Here is a 19431-nt window from a genome sequence, read left to right as displayed (position 1 = left end):
GGCATTTCCATAAGGCTAGGAATAAATGTTTGAAGAGTAACAACTCTTCATTGGCTAGGAAGCAGTTTTAACTGACTATTGCATCAGAAATGATGGATCTCTCTTTGAATTCCAATTTGTTATACTGAGAACTAGTGACAGTTTGGTGGATCCAAGGAATGCACTGCAAATGAAGGTTGAGATAAATATAACTAGGCTAGTCGGCTTAAAAAAAAAAATCCTGGTCCCCAAATTTTATCTCACTGAACTAATTTTATAGTCAAAGCATACAACCATGCTAAAGGGAAAAAAACAAAAATCAGGGACTTGATATTAGACTATTTTCTGAACAAATTTTAATTGAAAAGGGAAGCCAAGGCTGGAATGTCACCTGATTTTTTTTTTTTTTAGTCCAGAATCTGGCTATCTTTTAACTTTCCAGTTTTGTTTTTAGATTCATTTTAAAAGATCTTCTGCTTTCTCTAGTCTTAAAAGTAATGTATAATTTGTAAAATGGACTGGATTTTGATGCCTACCATTCATTTAAATTTTGAACTTAGATGTATTTGTTTTTCCTGTGTTTGTTTTTCTTTCTAAGCCATATCACTCAGCACACTGGAAGATTATCCGTTGTAATCAGTAGATGACAAGATGAACTTTAAAAATTACAGAGATGAAGTAGGAAGGAGATACTCTGAGATTAATAGGAATCTGGGACCTATGAATTAAATATGGAGCTGTATAAATTTTCTTTTTGCAACCAGGAAACAGTATTTCGAGAATGAATTTATTTTTTAAGTAATAAGATATGGAAAACAAAAGGCCAAAAACCACATGGGTTTTAGGAAAAGGAACCTAACACTTAGAGCAGTGAGTATGCTTTGAATGTATATTTTGCTCTCCAACAAGACAGTAATTTACTTGAGAGAAGAAACTCTTTAGAGGTAGTCATTGCTAATCCTTGTAATGCATTCTTGGAAAACTCCTCTGAAAGAAGACAAGGAATATTTCTCCTGTTCCCATTGTAGCCACCGTGTTTGAGGCAACCTTTAGATGGTATTTCTGAATTGGAAATGCAAAATGTTATCTACCTTTATAGAGTGTCAAGAAAATTAAATCTAAACTGAGAATGATGAACCAGATCACTTTCTGTACAGAAAGTGTGAATTGGAATAGAATTGCTGAACATAATCTTTTGTTGCAGGACCCTCCTGACAAGCCCTCAGGGCCCACTGTTGTCATTGTTTCTTCTGGGATTCCGCCTGCTTTCCTCTTCACTGTTGTCATCTCCTGCTTTTCCCACTTGAGTTCTTTGGGTCTGGCTTTGTAGCCAGCCTGGGAAGACAGTCTTCCAAGATTGCATCCCCTTTATTGCTGTTCTTCAGGACAAATACTCAACTTATTTTAAGGGCTTTTACTTTCTGTCATCAAAAGAAAACTGGTAAATTGGGTAATATCAGATTCCTGATGTTACACATTGATAAAAATTAAAGTATATGTTTAAATGTATCCCTTTTTGTTTTGTGATGAAATGATAATCAAGTAGCTTAATCTGAAATCAGTTTTCCATGTTATATTGCTCTGTAGAAAAGTGAATGTGCCTCATTTCTCAGGGTTAGGGCATGAACAACTGTTGCCATATCGCTCACTTTTTACTGGACCCTGCCTCCTGAGGCTGTTCACTCCAGTTATGTTAATCCAGCAGTTGCCTTTATTCAGCAGAGATTCTGCAGATTCTTATAGTAAAAAAATGTAATATCAGTAAGAATGCCAGAAGGACTTTAAACCTTTATTTAATGAGTTGCTGTATTTTGGCAGTATCTCTTGGGGTCCCGAATCTTCTCTGTGTCCTGCTGTCTAGAACTTCAACTTACAGCTTTTCCAAGGATGATTCTACCTTAGGAAAAATGACTGTTGCTACCCATACTCACATGATCTTGATTAGAAGCAGATATTTCATTATGTTATTTAAAAGCAGTTTAGAATACATATCAAAAATTTTTTTTAAAACTGTATAACAACATTTGATTCAGCTAATAAGTGATCTGATTTTTTTCTATATTGAAAATCAGTTTTTGACTCATACTATGTTAATCATCAGTTTTTTGCTTTTCTTACTATCTACAGTAGGACAGTTTGTTTTTGTTTTTGTTTTTGCGGTACGCGGGCCTCTCACTGCTGTGGCCTCTCCCGTTGCGGAGCACAGGCTCTGGACGCGCAGGCTCAGCAGCCGTGGCTTACAGGCCCAGCCACTCCACGGCATGTGGGATCTTCCCGGACCGGGGCACGAACCCGCGTCCCCTGCATCAGCAGGCGGTCTCTCAACCACTGCGCCACCAGGGAAGCCCAGTAGGACAGTTTTGTGTCCCTTGGCTTGTTGCATAATTAGCAGCCAATAAATCAGTGATTCAGCTAGTATTCTTGTCAGCCAGTCAGCACACATTTATAGATTTAGCAGAGTTAAATTATCCCATACACAAATAATATACGACAGATTTTTAAATAAAATTTTAGCATTTATAATATTTTATTTATAATTATTTGTTTTTGTTTTTTGGCCACGAGGCATGTGAGATCTTAGTTCCCCAACCAGGGATGGAACCCTATGCCCCCTGCAGTGGAAGCAGGGACTCCCAACCACTGGACTGCCAGGGAATTCCCTATATTTTATTTTTAAACAACTGAAATAGTTTTATTCTGTTCTGTGTATGTATCTTTTTGACAAAAGTGAGATATATATGCTGTTTTGCAAACCATTTTTAAATTTTATTTTTTTACTTATTGTTACTGTCTTACCATGTCAACATGTACAGATCCTGCTCATCATTTTTAGTGAGTATATCCTGTATTGGTTGTACCATAGTTTAACCAGTTACTTATTGGTAGACTTATAGGTTGCCTCTGGTTTTTATTTTATAAACAATGTTGCACTAACATTTTGGTTATACATCATGTGTACTTGTGTTTACTTTTTTTTTTAATTTATTTTTGGCCGCATGGGTCTTCGTTGCTGTGCATGGGCTTTCTCTAGTTGTGGTGAGCAGGGGCTGCACTTTGTTGCGGTGCACGGGCTTCTCATTGTGGTGGCTTCTCTTGTTGTGGAGCACAGGCTCTAGGGTGCGCAGGCTCAGTAGTTGTGGTGCACGGGCTTAGTTGCTCTGCAGCATGTGGGTTCTTCCCAGACCAGGGATCAAACCCATGTCCCCTGCACTGGCAGGCAGATTCTTAACCACTGCACCACCAGGGAAGTCCCTGTGTGTACTCTCTTAGAATAAATTATAGAATAGGTTTTCTGGATCAGATTGTACACATTTTAAGGGCTTTTGATGTACGTAGCTGTTTTTTTTGAAATACCAACTAGTTTACATTCCCACCAGTAGTACTTGAAAGTGGGGAATTCCCTGGCAGTCCAGAGGTTAGGCACTTTCAACTACCATGGCCTGGACTCAATCCCTGGTGGGGCAACTAAGATCCTGCAAGTCACACGGCCAAAAAAACCCCATGGTATTTGAAAGTGTTGGAATGTTGAAAATGTTCTTTTCCCTGCACCCTCTCCTATACTGTGTTCTCTTATTCTTATTTTGCTTATCTGATTGGCAAAAATGTTATATATCATGTTCAAATGTTTTTAGTAGTAAAGTTGAATATCTTTTCATGTGTTTGTTGGCTATTTGTATTTCTTTTGTAAATTTATGTCTTTTTCCCATTTTTCTATTAAAGTATTCTTTACCTGCTTTTTAAAAAATTCATTTTATGTATTACTTTTGCTAAGCACACAATTATGTACAAATACCCTATACTCTTAAATTACTCTATTTTAGGATAGCATTTCTCAAAATAGGACTTATAGATCACCTGTAATAGAACCTGAGATAATCATTAGAATGCATATCATTTTCCAGAGGTTCAGATTTCTTAGACTTATGGGGGAATCTATGAATCTGCTACACATTAAGATTAGGGCACCTCTGATTTGGGGGAAATATAAATTCTTTAAGATTTTTACTATTCCTATTTTTCTTTTTGTCTCACGGCATTCCACTGTTTTTTTTCTTATTTATTTTAATAATCATAAACTACTCTTGATGTATTAAGATTATACCCCAGCCTAACATAATAATTTTACAAAAATGTTTTGATATGTGGAATTTTTTTTTTTAAATTTTTTGGCTGCGTTGGGTCTTTGTTGCTGTGCGCAGGCTTTCTCTGGTTGTGGCGAGTAGGGGCTACTCTTTGTTGCGGTGCGCAGGCTTCTCATTGTGGTGGCTTCTCTTGTTGCAGAGCACGGGCTGTAGGCGAATGGGTTTCAGTAGTTGCAGCATGTGGCTCAGTAGTTGGGACACGCAGGCCCTAGAGTGCAGGCTCAGTGGTTGTGGCACACGGGATTAGTTGCTCCATGGCATGTGGAATCTTCCCGGACTAGGGATCAAACCTGGTGTCCCCTGCATTGGCGGGTGGATTCTTAACCACTGTGCCACCAGGGAAGTCCTGATACATGGAAATTTGAATATCGTAGTACATAAAGGAAAGCACTTTTGTAAGGTGGTGGGGAGCCTTGCTTGTAAATGAGGCAAAAGGAATAATTGAGAGAAAAACAAGTGAATAGAATAGGCAGAAGTGTAAGGGGGTTTCTCATCTAGTTTCAAAAACCCAATGAGCTATTGCTTAGTTTCTTCCTCAAGTTTTATGTGGTAGTCTTCTTTGAACCATATATTTGAAACCCATACTGCTTGAAAAATAGATTAGTCTAAATGAAATTTTTGAAATTCTTATTGTTATATACATATTCAGTAGGGAGCAATGTTCCCTTTAACTTTTTTCTTTTTCTTTTTTTTTGCGGTACGCGGGCCTCTCACTGTTGTGGCCTCTCCCGCTGCGGAGCACAGGCTCCGGATGGGCAGGCTCAGCGGCCATGGCTCATGGGCCCAGCCACTCCGCAGCATGTGGGATCTTCCCGGACCGGGGCACGAACCCGTGTCCCCTGCATCGGCAGGCGGACTCTTAACCACTGTGCCACCAGGGAAGCCCCCCTTTAACTTTTTTTAGTTGCAAGCAGATGAACATGCTACATAAGCAGCAAACTACAAAGATGGAACTTATATGGATGCTTTAATACTGTAACCAAATAAAGCTTTCAGTGGTTATTTGACACATTTAATGATATGCATAATTGTTACTGTGCTGCATGGTAATTAAGCTTAAATATAAATGACTGTGTTTATTATCAGTTTTCTTTAGCCAGACATCACATTTTTGGGACCAGCTTGAAGGAGGAAAGAATATGGCAGGCCCAGAAGCTTTTGCAAATATTTCTGGGTTAGAGATTTCAGTATTAGAGAGATTAGATGTTTGGGGACAAGTTTGCTCGTATCTTTAGTGTTCCTAATTCTGGAGGCCACAGACTTTCCTTTTCCCTTCCACTACTCAAGACCAAATACTAGGAGGAGAAATTGGGAAGATTCAGCCATTGCTTTACTTTCTCCAAATAGTTTTTTCTACCTAGTAATTAAAGCTTGGGATGCAGAGGTCCCAGTCATTGATAGTCAGTGGACAGAGGACAGTTTCCTTCCCTGCTTAAGCCAACCCAGTTCCAGGTCTCAAGGTCTAAGCTGTCACGGGCCCTAGTATATATTTAAGTTGTCTGTTAACCTGGGTCTCTGAGAATTTCTGAACCTGTCTTTTTCATGTTTTCCCAATCTAGGCTGTCTACCACAAACAGAAATATCTAATATCTATGAAACAAAATGAAATAAAAGCAAATTTAACATCATTATGAAACCAAATGAAAGTATGATAGCTTAGTATATGCTTTTTTCCTGCCAGACCTGCCTTCCACTCCACCTGTACCCTTCCAGCCCCAAATGAGATGCATATTTTTACCCTTGGAAAAGTACTGTCAAGTCAAAGATTCTACAACTTGGAAGAAACTATAACTGGGAATCATTCCTATTCCTGCTATAACTTTCTAGGGATGATTTCTAGTCTTTGCAACTTGGCTGTGTGTAATGAAGCATTTCTTGGTCAAATGTTTCTACATCTATGGTACTAAATTTTTGTACTGTCTAAAAGGATGAAGTAATATTGGGAAAATGTCCTGATACTACTTTTAGAATCTTCTGTTTGCCAGTTCAGTACTGGTTGATAGTAGTCTTTGTATCAGCTGTTATTCAACAATAAAACTACCTAATGTTTGATGTTGCTTTACCTTTTATAGAGTACTTTTACATGCATTACTTCATAATTAACTCATAAATCGTCTTTGTTAGGGAGGTACTATTTTCAGGAAGGAAAGTTCTGAGTTCAGAGAAGTTAAGTGACTCAAAGAGCTATAAAGAGGCTTGAATCCATATCTTTCTATTTATTTATATTTTACATCTTTCACAGATACCATCTGCCAAATCATTTAATGTAAAAACTGCACTATTAATGGTTAAAACACATATAATAAAATTTAAATTAAATAACTTAGGTTATAAGTGTGGCAGATATTTAAATAAAGTTTAGGACAACAGCATACAGATTTTTCAAAATGGCTCAATTATGTCTTGTGACAAATGAAAAATTGCCATCATAGATGGGAAATTAAACGATATGTTATATAGGCAACTGAGGGAAGAAAATTTGCCTTTGAATGCTGTTCATGTATTATGTTAGTATATCTATACTATAAATGATAAAGTAGAAAAACTATACTCTATGAAATACCCATGTATTTTATCTATTAGGTCAGTATTATATCTCTCATCAAAGATTTTTTTTTTTTTAATTTCTCTTTCTGGTAGTTCATTGTTAGTGTATAGAAACGCAACTGATTTTTGTATACTGATTTTGTATCCTGAAACTTTACTGAGCTAATCAAAGATTTTAATATCAAGTCCATAATATTTTGAGAGGAAATGACTAATTTCTCCCATTTTTAAAAAATTTCTTTTCAGATATTTCAGTCAAGGGAAGAAATAGCTCTTCTCCTAAGATGGAATCTGTTGTTTGGGAATGTGGTTGATCAACTTTATCTGTTGGCCAAGTGGTGCCCTATGTAATAAAATGAAAAGAAGAGGCAAGATGATGTCATTTTCCCATATTGTGAAACCAAAACCAAATGCCTTTTGTGAGACCAAGTTAACAAACCTCTGACGGTGCAAAGAGTATTTCTGTTTGAAGAACTTAACAGAAAGATAGAAGAAGTACTTTCAAGCTGAGACCTGCAAGTGTATAGAGATCTAAAATACATATTGAGTAGGCCTGATCATCTGATTCTCATTCAGTCGAGGAAGCATGGCTATGAGTTGGATCGTCTTCATTCTGTGGCCCTTGACTTTGTTTGTGGGGCGTATAGGTGGGCACAGTTTGTTTTCTTGTGAACCTATTACCTTGAGGATGTGCCAAGATTTGCCTTATAATACTACCTTCATGCCTAATCTTCTGAATCATTATGACCAACAGACAGCAGCTTTAGCAATGGAGGTAAGACTTGATCTATTATTTGAATGTCGTAGAAAATGATTCTTGTATTGCCCTGTTAAACCAAGCTAATGAATGTGTCTGATAGACAACAGGAAAATAATGTTGTTTTTAACTACACCTTGTACGTTAAAAAGTTATGTATTTAGGTTCAAACTCTAATGGATTGAAGATTTCATGTTTGGGGAATGTTACTCATCTTAGTTTTCAGACAGTATTCTTTTATAAAGAAATTTGAAACACTGGAACTTGGGAGATAATAGCCATTCAGAAGTTTAAAATTGTCCAAGTTACGATATGATTACATCTTTTCTGTTTTTGATAATAAAACTTTAAAGAACAGACTATACTAATAGTACTCATAATTCAGTTACTAAATATTGAAGGTAACATGACTTTGAAAATGGGTTCTTTTGTTCAGCCTTAGGCTGGTGGTTTACAGTATCTGAATTTTCTTAAATAGTTAAAATGATTTCCTTGTCTTACCATGCCCCTCTGCATGTGGGATTTTAGTTCCCTGACCAGGGATCAAACCTGTGTCCCCTGCATTGGAAGGCGGATTCTTAACCACTGGACCGACCACCAGGGAAGTCCCTCCCCGTAACTTTTTATTATGGAAAATTTCAGTTATATATTGATAGAAATGTATGGAGTGATATAATGAACACCATATACTCATCATCCAGCTTCAAAAATTATCAACACATAGCTAGTCTTGTTTCATTTATGACTGCACACCCACCTGGGTTGCTTTAAAGCAAATCCCAAACACCATAATTTCATTCATAAATATTTCCGTATATATCTCTATAAAGTAAGGACTCTTTCAAAATATGTAAACATCATACCTGTATCATCAAATATACAATTAATGTTTAAATTACTCTTAGAATTTCACAGTTTATTTTATAGTTGACTTTTCAAATCAGAGTTCATGCAATGCATTCAATTGATGTCTCAGTTTATAGTTTCTCCTTCCCTTACCCCTCCCCCTTTTTTCTTGTAGTATGTTTGCCCTATTTCTCATAGTTTTATTTTGCAGATTGCATCCCTGTGATGTTATTTACCATGTCCCTCTGTCTCTGTTTTTGTTTTGAAAGAAAACTTTGTAGGCACATAATGTCTGCTTGTTACTCTTTGTAATTTTAGCAGCCATCAATCATCTCTTAGGTCAATAATTTTATTAGGGGTTTGCAAAATGGTGATATTCTAGTTCTGTCATTCTTCATTTCTCAGCCAGACTACTTTATAAACAGAAACTTCCTCTTTATGACTATTGGACTATTAAGTTACTCTTGTGTTCAGTTTTTATAAAAAAGACAGGATAAATACTTGATTGTTTTCCTTTGTTTATTAGTTTTTAGGATAATAAATTGATTCACAAGAATCTTTCAAAAGTGACTAATGAGGTCTTTTTTTTCTTTTTAAGTATCATTATGAACTCATGGATTTTTACCATATTTGATGTGTTTCAGTCCATTGCAGTTATTATTTTATTAGGGCTCAAATTATTCTGTCTTTGGTAGTGGGAGCCGCTTCAAGGTAGCTCCTAAGTGTATTTGACACTACCCTAGTGGTTTCTAATAGCTTCCTTGCTTTCTGGTATGATCTAACCTCATTTCATAAAATTCTGCCTTAGACCTTGAATTATCAGTTTTTTTAGGGAGCGCTGGTTCCTTTTAGTTGGAAAGGATTTTCATGGACTGCTATCTGGGTGTTACGCTTATTGATACTAGGTTAGTCATTTTTAGGCCTTTTCATAGACAGAGCTAGGAAGTACTTTTTTTAAAAAAGAAAGTACATCATGAGTTTATACTGATACTTGCAATTAAATCATATTGCAGAGTTTTTATTTAACAGTTTAAAATTTTAGTTTTGTTTTTTCTTTTATACTGAAACCTTATTATATAGAGACATTATATAATTTCAGAATAATAGCAATATTATTACTAACAATGTAATTACTGAAAGCAGTTTTAGATTTCTTTCTACTTCTTTTAGTCCTTAGGGATGTATTTCACCAAGGATGTACAGTCAAATTACTGTGTTTTAAGTTACTTAAGTACTTCTCTGTTTGGTTTAATTCAGTACACAATTTAGGTTTGTGTTTCATTTTGATTTTAAAGAATGACTTAACATTTTTTTTTGGCTTAAGTTTGTTTTATAATTATGTTTCAGAACTTTATATATAGGACAAGGTACAATCAGAAGTCTAGTTTCTGGCCCTCTCCCCTCCACCTTGTTCTTTCCTTCCCTTAGGGGGTAGTCTTTTTTTAAAGTTTTTTTGTTTATCCTTCCATTAAAAATTATAAATATAACAATTATATAAAATGTTTATACAGTATCTGTTTATATTTATATATTCTTTCACTTTCCTTTGATATAGTGTCATACTGTTTGTTTTCTCTCCCTTGCTTTTTTCACTTAACAGTATATCCTGGATATTCCATAGTAGCATTTATAGATATTCCTCAAAAAGATTTCTTTAATTATGGCAAAATATACATAACATAAAATTTACCATTCCAATCTTTTTGGGTTTTTTTGGCCGCACCGTGCGGCCTGCGGGATCTTAGTTCCCTGACCAGGGATTGAACCCCTGCCCTTGGCAGTGAAAGCACAGAGTCCTAACCACTGGACCACCAGGGAATTCCCCCATCCCAACAATTTTTAAGTGTGCAGTTCAGTGGCATTAAATACAGTTGCCTTGGTATGTCATCACACTATCCTTCTCCAGCACTTTTTCAGCTTCCAAAACTAAAATTCTGTACCCATTAAACAATAATTTCCCATTCTTCCATTCCCCAGTCCCTGGCAACCACCATTCTTTCTTTCTTTTTTTCTTTCTCTCTGGATTTGACTACTCCAGGGAACTCCCCAGTGGTCCAGTGGTTAGGACTTCGTGCTTTCACTGCTGCGAGCCCAGGTTCAGTCCCTGGTCGCAGAACTAAGATCCCACAAGCTGGGCCACTTGGCCAAAAACAAAAAGAAATTGACTACTCCAGTACCTCATTTAAGTGGAATCATACAATATTTGTCCTTTTGTGATTGGCTTATTTCACGTAGCATAATGTCTTCAAGATTCATCCATGTTGTAGCATGTGTCAGAATTTCCTTCCTTTTTAAGGCTGAATAATATTTCATTGTATGTATATACAAAACATTTAGTTTAACCATTAATTCATCAGACAGTTGGGTTGCTTCCACTTTTTTGGCTGTTGTGAATATCGCTGCTATGAATATGGATGTATAAATATCTGTTTCTCTGCTTTAAACTTTTTCTGGGTATACACCCAGAAGTGAAATTTCAGGATAATATGATAATTCTATGTTTAATTTTTTTGAGGAACCACCACAGTTTTGCATAGCAGCTGCTCCATTTTACATTTCTACCAACAGTGCACGAGGGTTCCAATATCTCTATATCCTTACCAGTGCTAGTTATTTTCTGGGTTTTTTGTTTGTTTTGTTTTGGAATAATAGCCATTCTAATGGGTACAAGATTGTCCTCTTTTTTTAAAAAATAAATTTATTTTATTTATTTATTTTATTTTTGGCTGCATTGGGTCTTTGTTGCTGCACACGGTCTTCTTTAGCTGTGGCAAGCGGGGCTACTCTTCATTGTGGTGTGCAGGCTTCTCGTTGCAGTGGCTTCTCGTTGCAGAGCACGGGCTCTAGGTGCGTGGGCTCAGTAGTTGTGGCTCGCGGGCTCTATAACATAGGCTCAGTTAGTGTGGTGCATGGGCTTAGTTACTTCGCGCCATGTGGGGTCTTCCTGGACCAGGAATCGAACTCGTGTCCCCTGCATTGGCAGGTGGATTCTTAACCACTGCACCACCAGGGAAGCCCCTGTCCGCATTTTTTAAATTCAGTTCTTAGTGAAGGACATTTGCTTTTGCAAGCAAAGCTTGCTGTTGATGTCCTTATTCATCTTTGTAGGGCCAGCAGCTAACATAGTGCCTAACACATAATAATTGCTAAAGAAATGTTTGAGTGAGTTAATGAACTTTATAAACTGTGTCTTCCGGGCTTCTCTGGTGGCTCAGTGGTTGAGAGTCTGCCTGCCGATGCAGGGGACACATGCCTTGGTCCAGGAAGATCCCACATGCCGCGGAGCGGCTGGGCCCGTGAGCCATGGCCGCTGGGCCTGCGTGTCTGGAGCCTGTGCTCCGCAACAGAAGAGGCCACAACAGTGAGAGGCCAGCGTACTGCAAAAAAGAAAAAACAAAAAAAAAACCCTGTGTCTTCCGTAAGAGGTGGTGGTAGTCATGGTTGTGGTTGTAGTGCTGTACCTAAGCACTTAATCTCTTGGAGTTGTAATTGATAAATAGTGATGGGCTTTTTGGCGATGGTAATGGTAATCCTCATACCAGTACCAAAGATACCACTTTCCTGTGAACGCTAGTATTTTACTTTGCCCTTTTTTGGCAGGGGGTGGGGGGAGTGGAGATCAAAATGACTTGAAGCTTTCAACATTGTGTTTACACTTATACGTGGGGTAATTAAGAAAAAAAATAAAGCAAACCAACCAACTCTCATCTCTAGACCTCTCATGTTCTTTCTGCCTTAATAGTCTCATCTCCATCTTTGCCTGTCATATTCTAATGGTTGTACTTGATGCATTAATAAGTAGGACGAAAAGGAGTGGATAATAAAACATTTCGTGTAGTATCATCCTGTTTTTGTTGAAGAAAAAAAAGCATGTTCATGTAGAGTAAGTGATCTGGAGAGATTTTTGCCAAGGCCAATAGTGATTGTTCCTGAATTAGCACAATTTATTTGTGTTTTCTATGTTTTTTATTTAATGTTTGTATCAGTATTTTCTGATTTTTCTGTAAGAAACACATTGTGTTTTCAAAATAGTAAAATTAGTACAGAAACTTTATTTTTAAAAATCTCAGCTGTCCTTTTTTGTCTACCTCCCAGTTGCAGTGTCTAAGACTTAGTATTTATTAAGTGCATTTTGATTGAATGACTGAAACTTAAGGAAGAGCTTGGTAAATGCCATAAATAGGCATAAAGTGCTAAGAGGATTCAAAAGAGAGAAGGATCATATGTAGAAGAGATAGCTGCAGATCATATTTGAATTGACCTTGAAAGACAGGTGGATTTTTTGTTTGTTTTTATGAGAATAATATACCCCTTTCTACCAATAATTAACATTTTGTGGATGGGCTTCTTAGGAAATGAAATTTCTTTGATTATGTTTATTCTTGAAATTCATTGCTTATATCTTTAGAATATATGCATTATCCAGCAGATTTACCTCTCTTATTATCTTTTGTTTAGGTTAATATTAATAAGGTGATTTTCCCTAAGCAAACAATAATCTAGTGAATTGGATTGAGAAGCCTATTGTGTGACAGGGAAACCAACCAGGAATTAAGAAACTTCTAAATTGAAAAATGTACACACAAGTAGTGGAGAGTTAATTGCATTTAGTTATTTCTGACTATAGGAAAAAAATAGCTTTTAAAATTTTAATTGATTTTCTTGTGTGACAAATCACTTTAAAGGAATGCCTTAAAAATACTTATTTTAAATTAAATTACTAAGTGTGATGGAATGTGGTTTGTGAAGTTGTATCTTTTTTTTTTTTTTTTTTTTTTTTTTTTTTTGGTTGCCCGGCCCTCTGCATGGGTCTGGGGTCTGTTAGCTCATCTTGCACTGGAGGAACAACCTGAATTTGTACTAAATGATATCGACAACAGCACTTTTTTGTTGTTTTGTTTTTTGGGTTCTTTTTGCGGTACCCGGTCCTCTCACTGTTCTGGCCTCTCCCATTGCGGAGCACAGGCTCCGGACTCGCAGGCTCAGGGGCCATGACGCACAGGCCCAGGCGCTCCGCGGCACGTGGGATCTTCCCAGACCGGGGCATGAACCCGCGTCCCCTGCATCGGCAGGCGGACTCCCAACCACTGCGCCACCAGGGAAGCCTGTGAAGTTTTATCTTTTGAGACAGACCATAATTTACAACTGTTCATGATATTTGAAAAAAGTTTACTTCCTGAAGAAAAGTCAAATTTTATGGGCAGCTCTGGAAACTCCCCTTTGACTTAAGAAGATAAATATACGCCTGTGATAATGTCATCTTTCTGCAAACCAACACACTGAAAGAATATTGGAAAGTATTTAATATGCTGTCATAAGACATTTTAAAAAAGTAAGATTTGTAAAAGAAAAGCAAATCTGTGGGATTAAAGGTATTTTATTGCAAACCTAGAATTTTTTTAATATGTATATATAAAGTATAATTCTTAAAGTTTTAGACCTTTTCTCATTAGGAATTTTATTGTTACAAAAAATTTTTTAAAAGGTCTTATTCTTAATCACTTAAAATTATTCTAAAAAGTTGTTTTTTAATAATTTCTCACTCTAATTTGGATCTGAGATAGAATGAATACCATTTTTGACTTTTCAGTGCCATTCCACATTTGTTTTCACATTTAGTGAATTTAGTCATAATATTCCCAAACCTAGTAGGATACAGTTTCTATGGTTATCAGACCCTTTGTAGAGTGACAAAGATTGGAATTCTGATTCTCTTGAGTCAAATTTTGGCCTTTGACTCTGTCCCCTTTTCACACTCCTTGCTAAGCTTAGGCTGTTGCTATGCTTGAGGGCTTGTCAGCTAGAAGGTTCCTATGGTAACAGGAATGGAAATTTCAAAGAAGAAAGAGAATGAGAGCACAAAGGCTTGGTTGATTTGAATCTGAACAAAGAATAGAAGGTTCCATGTCTTGCACCTTTGTTGAAGAAAGCAGAAATTTAATTTTAGAAAGTTACTTTTCAGTTTGTAAACTTTGTATACCCTGGTCTTAATTTAGTGAATAAAAGTATTACTGCTTAGGGAAGTACTCAGTAAGAATCTTTTAAAAATTTAATCAGCTAAAGTTCCTTTTTTCTCCTTTATAGAGCTTTGATAGTATTCCTTATCTTAACATATTCTCAACTTTGCAGTATTCAGCCTAGCTCATTTAATTTTGATTTTGCTGAGGTTAAAAATTGTTAGGGTTAAAATCAAGGCAGTTTGCTTATTTGAAATATATTAATTTTTTTTGTTTTTATGTAACAGCTTTATTGAGGTATAATTTGTGTACAATAAATTGCACCCATTTAAAGTGTTCAATTTGATGAGTTTTGACAGATGTATACATCCATGAAACCATCACCACTATCAAGATATAAAACATTTCCATCACCTTAAAAGCTTCCTTGTGTCCCTTTGTAGTCCACCTCCCTGAGTTGGCTCCCTGTTCCAAGCAACCACTGATCTGTTTTCTGTCATTATGGATTAGTTTTCATTTTCTGAGTTTTATATAAATGTAATTAATATAGTATCTACTTTTTTATGTCTGGTTTCTTTCACTCAGCATAGTGATTTAGAGATTCATGCATGTTTTGTTTTGCTTTTTTAAAACACCATTCCAATTGACAATTGACTTTCTCACTTGGGAGTTGAGAATGGGAAATCAGCAGGGTTCCTCATGCCCATCAAATAGGCCTTCTGCAGCTTTATTAATTTGCAACTCTTTCCTAATCTCCTTTTAAAATGTCATTTACTGGGTTCTGTACTCTTTTTTTTTTTTTGTGGTATGCAGGCCTCTCACTGTTGTGGCCTCTCCCCTTGCGGAGCACAGGCTCTGGACGCGCAGGCTCAGCGGCCATGGCTCACGGCCCCAGCCGCTCTGCGGCATGTAGGATCTTCCCGGACCGAGGCACGAACCCGTGTCCCCTGCATCAGCAGGTGGACTCTCAACCACTGTGCCACCAGGGAAACCCTGTACTCTATTTTTTTTTTTAAATATTTATTTATTTATTTTTAGCTGTGTTGGGTCTTCGTTTCTGTGCGAGGGCTTTCTCTAGTTGTGGCAAGTGGGGTCCACTCTTCATCGCGGTGCGCGGGGCTCTCACTGTCACGGCCTCTCTCGTTGTGGAGCACAGGCTCCAGACGCGCAGGCTCAGTAGTTGTGGCTCACGGGCCTAGTTGCTCCGCGGCATGTGGGATCCTCCCAGATCAGGGCTCGAACCGGTGTCCCCTGCATTGGCAGGCGGAATCTCAACCACTGTACCACCAGGGAAGCCCCCCTGTACTCTATTTTTAAATTTAATTTAATCTTTAAAAATTTTTAAAAATTTTTGGCTACATTGGGTCTTTGTTGCTGCATGCGGCCTTCCTGTAGTTGCGGTGAGTGGGGGCTACTCTTCGTTGTGGTGCACAGGCTTCTCACTGCGGCGGCTTCTCTTTGTTGCAGAGTACGGGCTCTAGGCGCGCGGGCTTCAGTAGTTGTGGCACTGAGGCTCCGTAGTTGTGGCTTGTGGGCTCTAGAGTGCAGGCTCATCTTCGTTGTGGTGCACAGGCTTCTCACTGCGGCGGCTTCTCTTTGTTGCAGAGTACGGGCTCTAGGCGCGCGGGCTTCAGTAGTTGTGGCACTGAGGCTCCGTAGTTGTGGCTTGTGGGCTCTAGAGGGCAGGCTCAGTGGCACACGGGCTTAGTTGCTCCGCGGCATGTGAGATCTTCCCAGACCAGGGCTCGAACCCGTGTCCCCTGCATTGGCAGACGGATTCTTAACCACTGCACCACCAAGGAAGTCCCTATTCTTATTTTTATGTAATAAGACCATTTTACAGAGGAAAAACCTGAAATTTACAGAGGTTACATAGAAAAAATTGGTTAAGCTCAAGGCCTCTGGATAAGAATGTAGAGGTTTAACTCTTGGAACTGTCTTTGTAGTTATGTGATCTTGGGCAAGCTACTTAACTTTCTGTGTCTCATTGTTTTTCACGTGTATTATAAAATGGGATGACTAATGATAGTACCTACCTTATGGGATTGTTGAGAAGATTAAATAAGATGTGTGAGGCACTTACAGCACTGCCTAGCCTGTAGTAAATGTCAGTAAATGCTAGCTGAGATACAGCACAAGGTACTTATAGCTAACAAGTGGCAGAAGCATAAACTTATAGCTTTAGACTCAGTGCAAACAGCACAAAATAGTCACTTAAGTCAATTTTATAATTCATGATGGGGCTCACAAATGGAGGTTTTACTAACATAGTAACATCATGATATTGGATTAGTTGGTATTGTATGCATTGCTGAGGACCAGGCAAGTTTGAGACTCACTTAAGGCATACATATGCATATATGTGTGATGTATGTACATACATCAAAATAGTGCAGAGAGAATCTTTGTACTGTACCTAGTTTTCCCCCAGTCTTCCTATCTTATATAACTATTATACAGTATCAAAACCTGCAAGTTAACATTGGTACAATCTATAGCCCTTATCATATTTCACCAGTTTTTACATGTAGTCATTTTTGTGTCTGTGAATGCACATGTACATGTGTGTATATTGTCTTTGCAGTTTTATCACACGTATAAATTTGTGTAGCCATCACTTTGGTTAAGATACAGAACTGTTTTAGCGCCACCGAGAACTCCCTTGTGCTTCCTTTCTCCCTCCCCCCTTTCCTATTTCCAAGTAACCACTAACTTGTTCTCTAGCCCTATAATTTTGTCAGTTCAAGAATTTATATAAATAGAATCATACAGTATATATAATCTTTTGAGATTGGCTTTTTTTCATTTAGCATAATACCCTTGAGATCCATCCAAGTTGTTGCATGTATCAGTAGTCATTGTTTTTAATTGCTTAGTAGTATTCCATTATATAGATGTTCTGCAATTTGTTTAATCATCCATTGACGGATACTGAGTTTTTTCCAGCTCTTTGCTATTACAAATAAAGCTGTTATGAACATTTCTGTACAGGTTTTTGTGCAGACGTAAGTTTTCCTTTTGGGAGGATAAATGCCCAGGAGTGTGATTGCTGGATCGTATGATAAGCATATGTTTGGATTTTTAAGAAACTGCTCAGCTATTTTCCATAGCGGGTGTACCATTGTACATTCCCACCAGCAATGTATGAGAGATCTACTTTCTCAGCATTCTTACCACCATTTGCTATTTTCCCTATTTTTTATTCAGCTTTTATAATATGATGTGGTATCTCATGTGGTTTTAATTTGTATTTCCCTCATGTCTAATGATATTGAACATCTTTTCATATGCCATTCATATATTCTCTTTGATAAAATGTTCATGTCTTTAGTTCATTTTTCAATTGATTTGTTTTTTACTTTTGAGTTTTGAGAGTTCTTTATAAATTCTAGATACAAATCCTTTGTTTGATATGTGGTTTGTAAATAGTTTATCCTGGTCTATAGCTTGCCTTTTCATCCTTTTAACAAGGTCTTTAGGAAAACAGAAGTCTTAAATTTTAATGAAGTTCTATTTACCAATTTCTTTTCCCTCTTATGGACTGTGCTTTTGGTGTCATTTCTAAGAACTCTTCAGCCTGGGTCTGGAAGATTCTCTTTTAAGTTTTATAGCTTTATGTCTTATGTTTAAATCCATGATCAATTTTGAGTTAATTTGTGTAAAGTAAGTTTCATTTTTTTGGCTGTGAATATCCACTAGCTTTAGCACTATTTGTTGAACAGACTGTCTATCCTTCCACCATTGAATTGCTTTTGCTTCCTTGTGAAAAATGAGTTGGTTATTCTTGTGTGGATTTATATCTGTGTTCTGTATTCTGTCCTGTTTTATCTTTGTGTCTATTTTACCACCAATACCACAGTGTCTTGATTACTGTTAGCTATATAGTAAGTCTTAAAATTGGAGAGCATGATTTTTCCCACTTTCTTTTTCAAAATTGTTTCAGTTATTCTACTTCTTTTGTTTTTTTAATATAAATTTTAGAATAAGCTTGTCTTTAGCTACTAAAAGCATGCTGGCTTTTGACAGAAATTTCATTAAGTCTAGGGATCATTTGGGGGAAGATTGACACCCTTACATGTTGAATCTCCAGTCCATGAACAGTGTTGTTATGGATTGACTTGAGTCCCCCTAATAAGCCCTAACCCCCGGTACCTCAGAATGTGACCTTGTTTGGAAATAGGGTCTGGAGTAGTGGAGTACTGAGGTACTTCTACTCCAGTATGACTGATGTCTTTATAAAAGGGAATTTTGGACACAGACACACATAGAGGGAAGATATGTGAAGAGGCACAGGGGGAATGCTGTGTGAAGATCGGATTTATGCTGCCACAAGCCAAGAAACTACTAGAAGCTAGGAGAGATACCTGGAACAGATCCTTCCCTAGCACCTTTAGAGGGAGCATGGCTCTGCCAACACCTTGATCTCAGACTTTAGCTTCCAGAAATGTGAGACAAGGAATTTCTGTTGTTTAAGCCACACAGTTTGTGGGACTTTGTTGCAGCAGCCCTAGCAAACCAGTATAACTGTATATCTGTCCATTTATTTGTATCTTCCTTGATTTCATCAGCATTTTATAGTTTTCAGCATACAAGCCCTATACATGTCTTGTTGGACATATACCCAGGTGTTTCTTTTTTTTAAAGTAAATGTGATTATAAATATATTGTTTTAACTTAGTTTCTACATGCTCATTATATATAAAAATGCAATTGTATATAGAAATACAATTTTTTGGTATATTTTTCTTGTATTCTGCAACCTTGTTGAACTTATTAATTCTAGGATGAATACATTTTTCTTCTTTTTTTTAACTAATTTAAAAGTGTTTTTTGAGATGTTCTATGTAGACAGTAATGTCATCTGCAAATAGGGACAGTTTTCTTTTTCCAATCTCTACACTTTTTATTTCCTTTTCTTGTTTTATTTTGCTGATAGGACTTCTAGTACTATGCTGAGTAAGAGTGGTGAGAGCAGGCATTCTTCCCTTGTTTCCAATCTTAAAGGTAGGAATCCAGTGTTTCACCACAAAGTATGATGTTAACTGTAGGGTTTTTGTATATGTACTTTATCAAGTTGAGGCAGTTACTTTCTGTATGTACTTTGCTGGAAACTTTTGAAAATCATGAATGCTTTTTCTGCATCATTTGGTATGATCATGTGATTTTTTTTCTTTGTTATTAGCCTGTTGATTTGGTGGATTAC

General features: G+C 37.1%; 1 protein-coding gene across 1 annotated transcript in view; it reads left to right on the top strand.

Annotated features, from left to right (window-relative positions):
* The window catches only part of FZD3 (frizzled class receptor 3), a 95241-nt gene that overhangs the window by 2463 nt on the left and 73347 nt on the right, over window positions 1–19431 (top strand). Inside the window, exon 2 of the mRNA XM_007466151.1 lies at window positions 6915–7443. Within this exon, the coding sequence (XP_007466213.1) occupies window positions 7255–7443 (189 nt within the window). The 5' untranslated portion in view covers window positions 6915–7254. The remainder of the gene's footprint in view (window positions 1–6914; window positions 7444–19431) is intronic.

The sequence above is a fragment of the Lipotes vexillifer genome, unplaced genomic scaffold (genome assembly GCF_000442215.2).
Source record: "Lipotes vexillifer unplaced genomic scaffold, Lipotes_vexillifer_v1.1 scaffold308, whole genome shotgun sequence".
Classification (NCBI taxonomy): domain Eukaryota; kingdom Metazoa; phylum Chordata; class Mammalia; order Artiodactyla; family Lipotidae; genus Lipotes; species Lipotes vexillifer.
Note: the sequence above shows the minus strand (reverse complement) of the source record. Positions and strands in the feature narration are given on the sequence as shown.